The 17,432-nt window shown below is 34.4% G+C and overlaps 1 protein-coding gene across 1 annotated transcript in view; it reads left to right on the top strand.

Moving 5' to 3' along the window:
- Best2 (bestrophin family protein) overlaps window positions 1–16,243 on the top strand; it is a 49,876-nt gene extending 33,633 nt beyond the window's left edge. The window contains exons 5-10 of the mRNA XM_018517735.1: window positions 9,553–9,791; window positions 12,901–13,029; window positions 13,136–13,243; window positions 13,378–13,638; window positions 13,868–14,129; window positions 14,931–16,243. Coding sequence (XP_018373237.1) covers window positions 9,553–9,791; window positions 12,901–13,029; window positions 13,136–13,243; window positions 13,378–13,638; window positions 13,868–14,129; window positions 14,931–15,997 — 2,066 coding nt within the window. The 3' untranslated portion in view covers window positions 15,998–16,243. The remainder of the gene's footprint in view (window positions 1–9,552; window positions 9,792–12,900; window positions 13,030–13,135; window positions 13,244–13,377; window positions 13,639–13,867; window positions 14,130–14,930) is intronic.
- The last annotated feature ends 1,189 nt before the right edge of the window (window positions 16,244–17,432 follow it).

The raw sequence follows: 17,432 nt of genomic DNA, 5'->3' as shown, positions 1-17,432 counted from the left end.
ATTTTTACTAAAAATTAACATTGCATTCAATATTAGAAGGGAAGGTTTATATACACATATGTGTATATATATATATATATATATATATAATATATACACGTTGAGAAAAGAGTCTGATAATGGCTGGTAAATGTTGAGTGAAATAATTTTTCAAATATTTAGTATATTTATATAACAAAAAATAATTTGACTTTTTTAAATATTTTGTAAGAATTACACATTACGTATAATATAACTAACCGTTTAGTAATAATTAATAAATATTTAGAAATGTAAAATTATTTTATATCAAACGAACATTTGATTGAAATTATTTTACTTAACATTTGGCTGTTACCATTTTTTTCCGGTATGTAGAAGCATGCAATATGATATCTTAATCGGTCGTTTTTTTATATTTTATTGTGTCTTTAATTAAAATGTGGCATATTCGAAGCTACACGTTATGCGAATATAATATTCGGTATGACAAAGTCGGATAATAAATTTCGCAGAGCTGACCGCACTCAACAGATATCTTTTTCAAGAAGATTATGTGTGTAGGTACACACGTACGTAGATACGTATGTGAAAATTGCCACGGACGTCATTCAAAATGATTTCATGCATGCGCGTGTCCAACAACTGGTCGTTGACATTGATGAAGTATTACGAAAGACACGGAATAAATTTGCCGCTATGACTCGTGTCAGTATTTACATGTATATTTGTCAAGGAATCACTTAAGCCCGAAGTTTAATTCTAGTAAGAAACAGGAAATACGAATTTCATCTCATATTCTTCCAAACAACAATTACAAAGTCAAATATAGTTTATTTCTGAAATGAAATTTTTTTTATGATATTTCATTCGAAATAATTTTGACCAAAATAAACTTACAGTCTTATTCTCGACTTAACTTTTAAACTCGACAGAACTATAAATTACCTCATGAATTGAAAATACATTCATATTACATCTTAAATAAGCATTTCACGAGTGCGATATCAATAATGAGACGAACGTTGGCGCCGAAGATCCTCGTAAGAAAGTAATTCCGTTGCGTGTCTGTGATCGCGAACGATCGTCCGAGATTACAGTGCGACGAGAAGAAATCTCGAAACTCGAGTCTTGAAAGTAGTCGAAATTATCCGTGTGTACCCAATTCTCCCGGCGAATTACGATCTGGAAATCGTCAGGCGCCGCGACGGCGGTCGCACTCGTCTATGCTGTCGACCGCGACTGCCTCTCGCGCGCCGGCAGGCAATTTTCACGTGCGTCCGGGTAATTTTCAACGAGCACGCCGAGAGACCGCTTAGAAACGCGGAGCGCCGGCGCCAGTTCCTCGTCCTTTTCCTTTTCCTTCTCAGCGTGAACTTCTTGTTTTGCAGTTGCATAGCTGGAGCAAGCAGCATCTCATTGCTTCTTACGGGCTTCTTCTTCCTTTGCCTCATGCACCTCGTCCTGTTCTCGTTCTTGCGTGCCGCTTCTTCCTCCTGGTGTATACAGAAATAACCCGATGCGATTGCGGCCGATCGGATGCGCTAATGCCGTGCGTCGCTCGATAATCATCGGTCACGTCTTCGCGATTTCCTCGAGAGGAATTTCTTGATCTTGGACTCTTGTTTCTCTCTTTTCCTTGTAACTATCCATTGATTTTCACCGTTAACGCGTGATACGCTTTTCTCTCTGGCTGGTCGCTTAGCCGTTTAATATGCAGGCAAATCTCTTTTTGTTTCAAGATCATGATCCACCGGTTTATTAATGGCTAGACGAGCACTTTAAATACATTTGCTATTAAGTTAATAACTCTCAGATAAAATTACAACTTTTTCCTGATGATATACCTGTCCGTCAATCTGATCAATTCAAGTGAGGCAAGTAGTCTATTAGTTCCATTTAGAGCAATTATTGTGTTGTTCTATTGTGTGGACGCGATATGACGCTCAGACGAGCGACTGTGGAAGTTATTTTGGTATCTGTAAGATTCCTCGCAATTAAATTGAACTAGATGTTAAATATAGCCAGAGTAATGAGAGCTATAATCTAGTCAAGACTGCAGGTGGTAATCGGCTAGACGGTATCACGCTGGCTATACGTGCTGTCATTTCGCCTTCTTCGTCAGCTCTACCACTTGCGAAGGCTTCAGGAATCACTACTAGTCGTCGTCGTCGTCGTCGTCGTCATCATCATCATCATCATCATCATCATCATCATCATCATCATCATCATCATCATCATCATCAGTGGCGTCCTCAAGTCCACATCAGCGAGAGCAGAGTAAGAAACTCGAGAATCCGTTTCTTCTCATTTTTTCTTCGTTCTTTTCTTTTTTCATCCTCGCTGGATGGACCGTAATACGCCAATGTGCGCGCAGCACGCGCTACCTATATTTAGCACAAATTATTGTCCCAGGCAGAATTTCTCCACGATTATGCCAAACGATCCGCAAGAAAATAATTACGCCCGGATATAACAGCTTCGAGAGCACACACTCCATCGTATCGTAGATCGGCATCAGATAAGATTGCCCAGTAGCCGTGGATTTCAGAGGAATTTCACGGCAGTCAAGACGAGATGGAGGAAATATATCATATTAATTAATCCCGCGATAAAAAAAAAAAGACCGACTTTATGGGCGATTATGTGCATGACACAATTGGCGTTTTCTCACTGGCGGATATTGTAGACAGTGATTGGGCTTTTAGAAAGGAAACAATCGAACTCTTGTAATTAACGTTTCGCAGATAACGGATTCCTTCGCGATTTATTCGTGGAACTCTCCCGACATTCTCGAGTCCCTCGAGGAACAGTTATAGAGCGTGTCTGGGTCACAACGAACGTTGTGAACGTGTCACTATCCTCAAAAGAGCAGAAAATCCGTGAACTGTACCTGAACGTAACGTTACGTAGATATTGGCCTTGGGGAAGGTCGGACTTTGACCGTGCTCACCTAAATGAAGGATAAATGAAAGAACGAGGAGAAACGCGCTGGACTTCCAGAATATAAGATTTCTTAATCTTTGATGGTCATTATGTGCGTGAGTATGTATATGTTGTGCGTGAATGTGCCACGTGATATTATGAGTACGATGATTTTAACTACTTTTTTAATGTAATAAAATAACCAAATTTTTAATTGTCATATTAAGTGAAATGATTCTTGAAATTTTTTTATTTAATGCATTTTTTATTACTCATCTGATTTTTTATTAAACTTTTTATTTTCTGATGTATGTTCTTTCACTGATGAACGTCCACGTTTTACCAAGTTCAAAATCAATTGGTGCACATGCTTTACAGTTAATTTGATGTTCCTATGCGCTATCGTTGCATCTTATCTGAATAATTAAGAATGCGAATCAATGTTCATTCGCATTCTTAATTCATGGACATCGGTACATCACATTTGATTAACGTGCTTTGCACAAAAGTTTCGTTTTCCACGATACAGAATTAGGAATGCGAGTCACTTCGGTCAATGATCTACAGAATTTAAACTGATTTAAATAGAGTCTTTCTATTCTGAAAGTGAGTTTGAAACATTTACTATTTTACCTCTGTTAGAGATAATTTCTTGTTATTATTATTAAATAATCTTTTACGAAAAAAATGAAGATGTTCGCATGTTTAATCTTCTATAATCTATAAAATGCAATACCGAAATATTTAAAATCTGGTTAACAACATAATTTGACAAAATCTGTTTGATATAATTTATATTTACACATATATATGATATTTATATGTAATATGTCTAAATTAATAAATATTGATTGCATTAAAAATTGATTTATAATTAAAGTCACTTTAAACAATTTATAATTTTCAATAAAATTATGTATATAATTTTCAATAAAAAGTAAGATTTTCTTAATACTTTACAAAAGATGAAAACTCCAAAAGTAAGAATGAATTTCTTTGCTATGGTGCTTTTTTATGATTGTAAAATCTACATAAACTTGTATGCTATTTATAAAGATTATTATAAACGACATAGCCTTTCAAATATCTTTTCCTAAGCTATTTATTATGGATATTACTGTTTTATCTAACGACTCACTCCATGAATAAATTACTATTTTATCTCAGAAAGCGTAAGTAACGTCAGATTGTAAGTTTTATGATTCGCTTAACTATGAAAATCCTATAAATTTCTCCTGCGGGCATAGAAGATTCGCACTTGGCGACGGAAGCTCTTGTCTCTCAAATGATAGTGAAATCGTTAATAGCCGCGTCATGTGTTGTACGATTTGCTAGGATCAGCAACGCACGTGAACGCATAATGCACGAGCGACTCGGGACACGGACATGATCGATTTTCTCTTTGGTAGACGGTCTATTGACACCCAGCACGCATCCGTTGCAATGCACGCGTCGAATGGCTCCAAAGTTGCTCACCTCTAATTACGCGAGAATATTTCCTAATCAGTGCATTTTCACCGGCGCCAAGTCTGCGACTGAGCTCGACTACACCTTCCGCATATACATGCACAATACCGTCAGTGCAACAGAAAGTGTTATTCACGTGCCTGAGAGGTTTATTATTACGGGCAAGAAGTTTCAACAAACTGATTATTTTCTGACAAAATTTTAATTACTATTGTTTTAACTTTCTCGCTTATTTTGCACTTCATAATAAAAATAATAAAAGCCAAATTTATTCTTTAGCATGCAGTGATAATTTAATTTACATCTTTTAATAGATAGTGGTATAATATTTAATATAAAGTATTTTCTGTGTCACATTAGATGTATTAATGTAAAATAAAATCCAAATGAAATTAAAATAATTTAAAAATTTAGAAGACTTTTCTTTTCAACTAATTACTGTTTATGATATTATTTTAATCAAATGATCATATTCTTGATTCTCTTTCATGTCATTTTTACAAGCATACAATGTTATTTAAGGCAATTATTCTTTCTAGGTAGCGCATTCTAAATAACGTGGAGATTAAAATGTTATATTAAAGAACATACATAACAATTCTTCCTCAATATTAATGATCCAGTAGGAATGAGAGACACACACACACACACACTTTTTATTCCAAAGTGCAGATTTTTTATTATTATCGAGAGTTATTCTGCGAAAGCCCGATATAATACCCGGATAATCACTATATCAACTTGAACATTCCAATGTCGAAATCCCACGACATTTTACATCCGCATTCGCGGGCTTTTGCGTTGTAAACTATACTTAAGAAGTTATGGACCGGACAGCAGACTGGTTTTCTCCGAAGGATGCTTTTCAGCGTCGTCACGGCAAGCTGGCAAGTATACGAAGTGCGGGTAGGACCGAGGGAACTCGGTTTATTTTTTATTTTAATCACGACCTTGCCAGCGCAGCAAGGATCTCCGCGTTTGTTGACCTGTACCGTGCATCCTTCACCCCTGTTCTGTTGTGCTCGTACCCCATCTTGCTCATCGATGTAGCCAATGGTCCCGGGAGGTAACATCCTACCAAGAACGGATGGAACCACTTCTTCGTCGCTGAAGTCGTTTTATTTTGATGAGACTTGTGAAACTTGACTACGCTACAATTTTCTGGAATCTTCCGCACCGTCGAGTAATCATTGTTGAAAAATAAGTTCTTTGTTTCTTTCCAAAGGTGCAATTCTATGTTCGCATTAATATTCTCATTAATATTGCTTGTCGATTATATTCTAAGTTGGTAGAAACTACTTTCAATATATAAGAAAATACTTTGCGGACCATTTTGCAAAAAATAAGAGATGAATATTATACAAAAACAAACCCATTTATAATATTTTGATTTTTTTTTATATATTTCTACGCGCATTAATGCGTCAAAGTGTACCTACTTTAATTTTATGTACTACAACATCATTATCTATTTATATCAGTCGAAGAGTAAATGCTATGAAGAAAGCTGGCTGCTAATCCAAATTTAATGATTGAGGATTCGAACTAATTACACGCACATTAAGTTTGATATCTAATACCACGGATGTTCTACCGTTTTCTATCTATATGATGATTATGATTTATGACCTACAATTTAATATAAACAACTATGGGGTCGAAGACCTGAAGCACGACCGGGCACTTTCCTAATAAGCGTCGATTTGCTTCTATTAACATATACCTACTAACGGCATTAAGTAATTCTTGCCTCTTCTCTTAGAGTAGTAGTAGCGGCACTATGTTGTCAGCACGCGGCGTACGTTCCGCTTCGAGCGGTAAATTTTACAACGCATGAATTAAGCGTCATCTCACAAATTTGTGTGACCCGTTAAAACCCGTGAAAGTAAATGTAAATCACCTTTGCAGCTGTGAACGCTTTCGAAATTTTTGAGGCGCCTGGCGCCAAACATTTTTCACGGAAATCTTAAATCGAAGTCTTAAATCGAAGTTCACACAACACGTGAGAAAGCATACGCCACACATAAATAAAAACAAATATTTAAATAGCAAGTGCTTTTTAATTATTGCAAACGATAATGTATTTTAATTTGTTTAATTATTCCAATTATTTCTCATTTTAGTTTAAATGGTTGTGCAAAAACACGCTAATATCTTTTCGATACACTTAGTCTTTACTGCCAGTAACGCATGATGGCATTCGAATGAGTCATTCGATGAATTATCGGCCATTACTTTAATAGCAGCCTGCGAATTCTCGAGCTCATTACTGTACGATTCTATGCAACTGTGTGTGACATCGGTATCAAGGTCGTGTGATGAATGAGGCAAACTGATCGCGTATCAAACCGATCGATCATTCAAAAATCAAACTTCAGTTCAAACATTCTGCGATGTTTACTAGTTTTGTTAAAAGTGTATACATTACAAAATATATTTTCTGATTAAAAATTCAATACGTAAAACATCTGATCGCTTCCATTTTATATTTGTTTATTAGATATTATGTTTATATAAATCTTATTTTGTGTTGGAGGCGATAATTATTTATTTTATTTTACAGAAATTAGAACTACAGGCCAAAAATATTAGGTTTTAATAATTTATATTTTATAATAATTAATTTATATATTTTTTTATTTACCTGGAATTCTTTTACCTCGATTGTTACTTTTTGTTTATCAGCATTATATGTAAGTTTAAAGGGTTTTTGAAACAAAGGATAATTTACAACAAATGTCATAAATCAGTTTTTAAGCTAAAACTGTAAATAATAGTTGATAAGGTGCCTAATATTTTTGGCCAAGACTACTTTAGAGATTTATATACATATATTAAAGAATACACACACTGCATATATATATATATATATATGCGAGTATACATCCAAAAAAAGAACGGGATAATGTACGAGCCTTAAAACAGTGTAACTAAGAAACGATGCTGAAACATGCGTGCTAACCATGCGCGAGCATACATACGTGCTATGCATATGAGCGTCCATCTCACAGAAGAGATGAATAGGAGGATAAAATCTAACATAAATAAAAAAAATTTTAATGTAGTGTGTTTAAGGTATATAAATCACGGAAAGCGCTAAATTGAATGCCTGGTTGTCTCTATGTCAGTTTTTGCTATTAAGGTGTGTATCTGATCCAACTACGCCTGCTGAATAAAAGAGCGTGTGTGTGCCGTCATTAGTAATCTACACGTTTCCACCGGAGAGTCTTTCATCTCCAGACGGTTTCTTCGATCAACGACTTGTCAGAGTGACGCCGCAAGTTATTTTGATAGCTGCTCGCAGTAAGCCTGCCTCATTTTTTCGGGCATTGTCCCAGCTTAGACGGATATACGTTCGTGCGAATGACCCTTTCTACTCTAATGATAAAAAGATATCTTCGAGAAAAATTACAATATTCCCGTTACTCGATCCGGGTACCAATCGAACTAGTAGTTAATCTTTTTTTGCGGTGACTTCGCCGTGACTTTTAAAATAGTTTTTGTTTCAACTAAGATCGTTTCCAGACTAAAGTCCAATCTACGTTTGATCGTAGATCTATTACAATTCATTGAACGTGCAATGACAAGAGAATTTGACCATTGCGATAAGAAAATTTTTATTATTGTGTGAGCACTTTTCTACTTTTTATTGATTTTGAAATAAATCAGATGCTTTTAAAATTTTATTTTATGAATTAATTTTATATTTCAATGAACGCGCGCGCGAAACTTTTTCCATATTTAATATGATTTCTTAAATAATAATTATTTTATGCTTAGATATATTTATAAAAAAAAATTATTCAAGTTATAGATAAGGGAAAAATATTGTTTAAAAATATAATATATATCAGAAAAGATACAAATAAATTTAATTATTAAAGTATTATATAATTCATCGATACTAAAAATAGCAGATGCAAGAATTTAGTATTGCCGTGTTCAAATGTCTTATATCTCAGATTATATCTAAGCTGTACTAGTGTTTAAATAATTATAAACAGGCATATACAAATAAATAATGCATTTCACTGACTTTCACTAGGAAGATGTCAAATGGCAATTTATGAACGTTGCTTTGAGATTTAGTACGGAAGAAAGTAATATATCGTATAATCCTGGTAATTTAGGTAATTTCTACACATCATGGTCTCTCGATTTTTTAACGCAAATCTACACATGAAAGTTATTACGTTATATTAGCTTCTCTTACCTAGTTAGTATTAATAAAAGTGATTTATTGGATTAATTAAACGTCTATTTTTTTCACAATCTCTCATTGCGTGTCCAATATTTACGACAAACTCATGTCATCAGTTGTGAATGATATATAATGTTATTTAATCAGATAACAAATATTGATCCTTTTTATCTAGTACTAATTGCATGCAATAATGCCGCCTACTGAAGACATAGAGAGTTTTCTTTTATGGAAATATGCTTTTTTCTATTATTATTAAATTTACTATTTATATCTAATAAATATATGGCTATATATAATAACGTTTTTTTACGCTTCAATTTATATAGAATTAGAGTAATAAAAGTTAATCATGGTATATAGAATAAAACTGATTTATGAACGTAATATATGATTTATTAAAATGTAAGACACAATTTTTAACTCAGAAAATGTATTTGCGGCAACGTTTAGCAAAACTTTAGGACATTGTTTCTATATAATGTTTTGCTAATCAGGAAATAACGTAGAATTCTTATCTGACCGGCGATTTCACTTTAGTTCCGAGGAAACATAGACAATGGACATGTTTTGCGTTAGTAGTTTATACAGTTTCACGTACGCATCCACAAGTCTACCACCCAGCTCAAATAAACATGTGACTATGTACATAGAATTACGCACGCGAAAGTTAGCGAAAGATGCTGATTGCTTGATAATTCACTGCCGATTAACGAACCGTGCTGATGGATTTGTTAATTAATGCGGGATCGCTGAGCATTGCGAGACTCACGTTAGCTGACTTACTGCCCTGTGATATTGATCGTGATTTACAATATACAAGCACCTGTATATCTAGTCGAGAAAATTTTTCAAGCGTCTTGCACGGGGAAAGTTCTGTGTAATTACACAGTTCGCTGGGACGTCCGGAAATGTTTTTTTACTTAAGTCGGACAAGCAAAAAAAAAACATCTCGTGCTTAATCTCGTTGATTTTCTTAGGTCTGATGATGGAATCGGAGAAGAAAATCTTTGAGATGATGAACAAGAAGGCGGCCATGTCTAAATACTGGATGCCGTTGGTCTGGGCGACTAATATCATCAACAGGGCAAGGAAAGAAGCTCTGATTACTAGCGATCATGTAGTACAAACCCTCCTTGTCGAACTCAGTGATATCAGGAAGAGGCTTGGTGCATTGATTGGTTACGATACTGTCTGTGTTCCTCTAGTCTACACTCAGGTGAGTATTCTCATGTAAAATCGATAAGCGTTATATTAAATTATATAATTAAAAGCGTTAATTTCTTTAAAGTGTTCTGTTATTTCTCATGAAATTGAAATTATTATAAATATTTATGTGTGTAACAAATATTGAATTTTGTAAAACCATTAGTACTTTGTAATATTTGACTATTTGAAATTTTATAACAAATTGTTGGATATCTGATTAATTGAGTGATAAAAAATATATTATAACCAAAATTACGAATAAATTAGAAAGAATAAATCTATAAAAGACAACAATTTGTAAAGACAGTATATAAATCCTAACGATTACAAAAATAATAAATTAAAATGAAAATAGTTTTGTGACTTCAAGAATAAATTAAATATAAGTAAGTACATTGCTTCTGCAGTCGTTAGTAAATAATATATTTGTAAGATAATAATGTATAATTTGCAAACAATTAATATGTACTTATCGATGAAGTTAACATCTAACTCTGGACTTAATTCCTCTTCAGTACTGAACCATTCAAGCAAAACCATTAGTATTTTATATAGTAGTTTGTACTTGACTTTCGTACTGAAGAGAAGTTAAATTCAGAGTCGAAACATTTGTAGTTAACTTCAACGATTAGTACATCCTAATTATTCGCAAGTTATATCTTATCGCAATAATATCTTATAAATATATTATTTACGCACTAACAATAGCGGAGACTTATATTTAGATAATTTAAAAATAATGAAATTCTAGTTTTATACATTCTATAATACGTCTTTCATGTGTAAAAGATAGGAGAGATAATATTACTTTTGTAAGCTTTTCTGTTCATTTTTTCTCATGTTAGCGCCATGGAAAAATTATCTATCGATAGTATCATTAGCAGATGTGGAATATATTACGTGAATGTCTTCATCATTCTCTAGTTGTGTCATTATCATGCTTTAAGCGCTAGGGATATGATGCATTATGTAATTTTCTTCTCTCTCTCTCTTTCTCCCTCCCTCTCTTTCTCCCTTTCGTTCTCTCCCTCTCAATATTGTATTCAATACATAATTTACATTTTATTTGTAATATGTAACATCGAAACTACAGATAAATAGAAAAGTCTATTGCTAAATATTGACCACAAATATTTCCAACATTATTTCAAATAACATGAATTACTTCGTAAAATAATGCATGTTAATTAAGTATATTATTATTTCTTTATCCTTTATAAATATTAATTACATTAAATAGGAAATGTAATTGCTAAAAAATGTTATTGCGTAATTGACAATAATTGTGATTTGTCAATTAAAATTGTTTGCAAAACATTTTTTGGCACATAATTTTACTAATTCAAACTATTAATATAATAATACTGCACGCCAAACTATTGACGTTAAGTTACATAGCAATTATTATTTTTCTTCATTTTTCTTCATTTTTTTGCGTCATAAATCTTCTAAACCTTCCTTTCTATCTAGGATTCAGGAGAATACATAAGAATGTTAAAGCAGTGAAAATAAATCTCTTCTCGAAAGATGTATTTCGTATTTATAATTAGCAAACATGTATGCGTTGTGCAATTGTAATTGTTCATCAACTAATTTCCTTAATTAACTGGTGCAAAAGCTATTTTCAAGAAATTAAAGACCGCGTTATTTCGCAAATCTGGCGAACGTGATGCGACGAGAAGTTTCGTATAAATCTTTGTTTTATAGAACGTTTTGTATCATCATTGAATTTTTAAACACTTTTCTTTATTTATTTTTTTATTATTATCAATAATTATACTCATTAATATGTCTAAATATATAAATAGTAGGTATAAATAAAGATACATTTTTATTTATTTTATTTAAAAAATGACAATTAACACCTAATACTAAAATTATTTAAGTTTGTTATTAATTCGGGAAAAGCCAGCAAAGCAATGATGTATTACAGTGTTTTTCTTATGTATAAATCACAATATAAATCTCTTTCAAGACGATAGTGCGATTCGACATACTCCGTGAAATCGCAAGAAGATTACGCGTAACGACCGCAGAGTATTCACCGCGTAATGATACATCCGTCGAAGATTAATACCCGTTTTGGATGCTCGCTGTTATTGCATTCGCCTGCGTTTACACTGCAAATGTTTTTACCTATCCTTGTAACAAACGATTTTAAGACGTTGCCTTACCACGATCTGCCATGTATCATGTATGAAAATAAATCATTTTAACTTAAACTTGACATAGAATATATTCTCATTTTCCACATGGAATATATAAATTTGTTTCTTGTATTTGGATATTTAAAAGGGAGTTGAATCATCACAGGATGAATTGTAAAATAACTTATTTAATGCAACTGAGACTTGACTCATTAAAATTTTTGAGACTATGTAATTACAGCACATCTTATTTTAATATAAGATATTAATGCTTGTGCTTACAAGAAACCTTAGTTATTACAGCTTATGAATGGATTGCAGTACATGTATATTACAATAAGTTTAATTAAAAGGAATATTGCTTTAGGCGTTTTTAAACTTTAACCAATGCAGCGCGGATAATAAAACGTGCATGAAACACGAAGCCAATACATGTTGCATGGTCAAGGTCGACAAGAGAGTTGAACAGTAATTTTTCTGCGATACGTCACGCTTACGGGAATAATTTTACATTACTTTCAGGAGGAATCTTTTGGATTTGGTAATTCCGAAATGTACAAAATCCACATAAAATTATCTGTTGTTTTTCTTATGCACAAGTCATGTTATATTTTTGCATAAATTACCGTTTCCTGGTAACCTTCAATAAGAAAGGCGGCGCTTGCAACGACCTTGATATTCATTCATTAAACCTGTTTGCTTGTACTTATATGACACAGAAAAAGCGACAAAACGAAGTCTAACAAAGTTCGAGACTTCCGGTGGGAATAATTTCCTACCAGATCTTGTTTTACTTTTAAACCAACTGTTCTTTAAAAGAAATATAGCACAACGCGGTAATCTTTCCTATTGTGATGAATGCGAACTTCTTTGTAAAAGTTTTTACTCGCTCTATGTTTTTTTTTATGTTATAATAATATAATGAGATAGTATAATAAGAACTTTGTCACAAAACTTTCAATATATTTTTAGGTGGTAACATTATCGCTGTACGCCTACTTTTTCTCGGCTTTACTTGGCAGACAATTCGTCGAACATTCCAATGGCACCGGAAAATATGAAGAACCGGATATGTATTTCCCGTTTTTCACAGCGCTGCAGGTGATTAAAATGAACGATACTATCTTCAATTACTGACTGTTGCGTAGGAATCTTCCTGCATAATCTTTAAGACTTTTTATAAAACCGATATATATGTTCTTTGTAGTTTTGTTTTTACATCGGATGGCTGAAAGTTGCAGAGGTGTTGATTAATCCTTTCGGCGAAGATGATGACGACATCGAGCTGAACTGGTTGATAGACAGACATATAAAGGTACGTGAAAGCAAAGAAGGCAATTATAAAAAATGGTAGTTTTAAGAAATTCACAAATTATTACAATATTTGTGAATATTTCTTACATATATGTTAATATATTTTTTCTCATTATATCACTGCACATATAACAGGCAGGTTACATGATCGTTGATGAGATGCACGAGGAACATCCAGAGCTCCTGAAAGATCAATACTGGGACGAAGTTGTGCCTAAGGACTTGCCATACACAGTCGCTAGTGAGCAGTATCGAAAAGAAGAACCGAAAGGTTCCGCGGAACATTATAAAGTAAAAGATAGCGATGCTCTTTATGCAAACGTTATGCTGGGCACACAGATTCATAATCACGGTCAGCATCGTAAATCTCATCAGGATGATGTGTACGCCGATTATGTAAGTAAATTGTTTACAGTAACAATAACGAAATAATTTTGTAACATAATGTTATAACAAAATTTTATAACATAAACTTTAACTTGCGCTCTCTTATAGAATTATATATTTACCGGTAAGACGTCTAAACAATTATATGTAGGGTCTCAATCTTTATATTATTTATATGAATTTATTCCCTGCCACAATTTTGCGACACTTTTGATAATAAATCTCGCGCGTTCATTAGGAGAGTGTGGATACTCCATTAGTGGAACGAAAGAAAAACGGCTGGTTCCAAAGGCAGATCACCCGAGTTGGTTCGGTACGTAGTTCTTCAACTACGTATAGTAGCGGCGGTGGTTTCTTCACACGAAACCGTCACAACAGCGTATACAGTAGCCCTGAGACCGGTGGTCTCCCGCAAACGAACAATCCTAATTTCAAAATATCGCTCTACGATCGTCTCGTCGGACGAAAGAGCGTTCGAAGCCAGCGTATGGGTCGCCAAGGTGCGTAGAAGCTTTTACGTTAACAATTGTACGTCTTAATTTTCTTTATTTCAGATGTATATTCGCTTCGATAAAACCCAACCAACATTAATAACAATGTCTTATTAGTTATATTTGTTTCATTTAAAAATACATTACAATTAATCATCGAATAAAGCAAAATAAATCTTTGAGAGTAGCAACATTTTCTTTTCTTATGCAAAATTATTTCAAAATGAATTAAATGTCCACAGCTTTTATTTATTCTATATCTTTATTTTCATGATGTTTTTTTTTGTCTCAGTAATGTGCTTTCGAAGAAAACTTGGGCGGTTACCAATCAAAGATTTTTTCCTCTGAGTCATGGACTCATCTTAAAAGAAAGTTTCGAAGAATCGCAAGCTTTTCCTTTATTGCTTCCACGTATGAGGAAAATTACGCAATATTCGATCTTGCGTGACCTCTGCAATTTCCGCGGTTATTTTGCATCCATGAGAAAATTTTCTAAAGTCCTTGTATTTCTTTTTACCCCTTTTCCTTCTTATAAAGAGAAAGATGGTATTGCAAAAGTATCATGTCCGCGTCTCATGTCTAATTATATTCTTGTCAGTGTAACTCGATACGCTTCCTGGCGCCAAAGCAATAGTCTAAAACTCATTTTCACGCTCGCTCGACGTGGTGGTTTTCAACCGAGAAATGATAGTTTAATCGACAACGTCATTACATATTTTCTATGTACGTCCTCGGAATGATCCCGATTCCGGAACCAGTCAACCAAGCTAATATCGCTCTAACGGTCACTATAATTATTAATAATTGCAGGTACTATGACGAAGCTGAACTCGGTGCCAGTATCTCTGAAGAACAGACCACGCATACCAACTCCGGATGTGACGAAGGAGGTAATCGATCGTGAACAGAGGTTGGCTTTGTCCGCCGCTAATGCGGCAAACATCGGCGCAGGTGTGGTGGGCGTGATACCAGCAAACGGTCACTATCCAACTGATTTGTCGGTAGTGGTATTGTCGCCGATACAGGAGACTGAAAGCACGCCCGCCTCGGGCAAATCAGGAGCGGCGGCTTTGGCGCAGGCCGTGCTTTCGCCGACGTTAACCAGCGCTGGCCTAATGACGCCGGTTACCTTAACACCGGTCACTATGGGCCATCTGACGCAATTAGGTTTGATGACGACGGCGACAACAACGACGCCACATCTTAATAATCAGAATAACAGCGTCCAGGCGACATTGACGGAGGTCACAAGCAGCGAAGAGGAAGGTAGCGGAAGCGGTAGCAGCAGGAGCGGAAGTATCACTGGACAAGAGGATCGCTCGACACCATTGATCGACAACAACAACAGCCCGATGGGTAGCAACGGCAGTTCACCCATTTTCAATGGCTACAATGATCGTTCGCCAATTTTGATGAGACCCGAGAAACTGGGCTATGTGGTCACCGCTGCTGTGCCCGGAATTCAAGCTAATAGGGCGATGGCGATAGATGCGCGAGGTAGACGATCGGCCTCGCTGCCCGGTCCACCAGTATCACCGGCGCAGCCAAGTAACGACAGAAGCATGTCGTTACCGCAATCTCCAGGATTGCAACCGAGAGAAATTCGCATAGCCTCCGTATCGAGTAGACAAGATGGTCTTGCCATGGACAGGCTGATCACCGGCTCCAACAATCAAGGCATTCGGTCGAGGACTAACAGTTTCGGTCATGATCTCTCTAGGTCCAATCAAAGGGGCCAGGATGCCTCAAGAAAAATCAGTACCGTCTCGTGTACAAATGCATCGCTTTCAAGTAGCACGACATCCCCGACGTCATCTACGAGCATATCTGCCACGACGACTGTCACTAGTAGCAAGAGAGGTGAAGTTTACGTTTGATGGATAAAATCGATAATATGGACTTTATTCATTCAACTAATTAGACTCAAATTAGAGAATACAGTTCTAATGACGCATCCTGAGAGTCATCTTCGTCCATTAATACATCTTGTATGTATATGCACTTCATATGACAGATCTATTCATTCCTTGATCGTCTAGATTTTTTATCGGCGAAATTACTAGTATCTATGAATTTTCCTAAAGATACTTCGTGTTTTCACTTATAAATCTTTTTAAATCGTAACGTGAGGCATAGAACTACAGAAGTAGCATTCTATTTTATCTTATATATATTCTCATAAAAATTTCTTGATAAAAATTCTTCTTTATAGATCAATTGTCCTGATAAAATCTAGATTTCCGAAATGGATAACTACTTTGTCTTATACTTCTTTATTTACAATCTTCAATTTTCCAAACTCAACAAAATCAAGGTATACATGGGATCGAATCCAGAGAATCCGTCGACTCTCACATATCACAAATTCTTCTTTAGGATTCCTGGCTAATTATCGTAATATATTTTCTTGTCTCTCTAGAAATAGCGTAATTATTCTTGATAAATGTAAGAGATAGCGCACGCTCTCTTTCTCTATCTCTTTACTGTATATCTTCTATAGTCTTATTATTTATATTAATTTTGTTGTTTTATGTATCTTTTAAAATGTTTTGTACTTAAAATGTAAAAAAGTATAACAAGAGATGTTCTCCGAACATTTTATTGTAAATTGCATTGGTCGCATTTAGAAGTACGTCTTCAGCGATCAATGAAGGAGAATAGTTAGTAGATTTCGCCATTATGTTGTAAATAATAATTTATACATTAAAGACTTTATACATATACAATATATATGATGATCAATCTTAGGAGAACATATTTAAAATATATTTTATATATATATGTGTAACTATTAAATTCTTTTTCTTTCTCTCTCTCTCTCTCTCTCTCTCTCTTTCTCTCTCTTTCTCGACTCGAGTGTAAAACGATTAATCCTCGTGAAACAAAGCGAAAAAAATCGAATAATTTATTGCCAATCGACTATTTACACTCACAACGAAGAAAAGTTTTAAGTATATAATGTTTAAAGCGAAATACTTTTATAATTTAATGGGAAATATTGGAAATATTTTTGTACCGTTGTGCAATAATGTAATACTGTAAGAAGACATCGATTAATATTAAAGTGCACACTGTTGCTACACTAGTTAATTTGTAACTTTCACTTTTATAATATAATTTTGTTACGAATTCGTTCGTTCGCATACGTCATGATATTGTGATACCACTTTTTTATAGATATCTAATATGACGTTTTGTAAGGTTACTGTAACACTACGACAATTGTGAATTAATAATGCAGAGAGAAATCAAATTCATTAGTCATATAATATTCATTTTTTGTATATAGCTAATTTTTCGACGTGTTCTCTT

Source organism: Trachymyrmex cornetzi, unplaced genomic scaffold, assembly GCF_001594075.2.
Source record: "Trachymyrmex cornetzi isolate Tcor2-1 unplaced genomic scaffold, Tcor1.1 scaffold724, whole genome shotgun sequence".
NCBI classification, from domain to species: Eukaryota; Metazoa; Arthropoda; class Insecta; order Hymenoptera; family Formicidae; genus Trachymyrmex; species Trachymyrmex cornetzi.
This window is presented reverse-complemented; position numbering and strand designations above follow the sequence as displayed.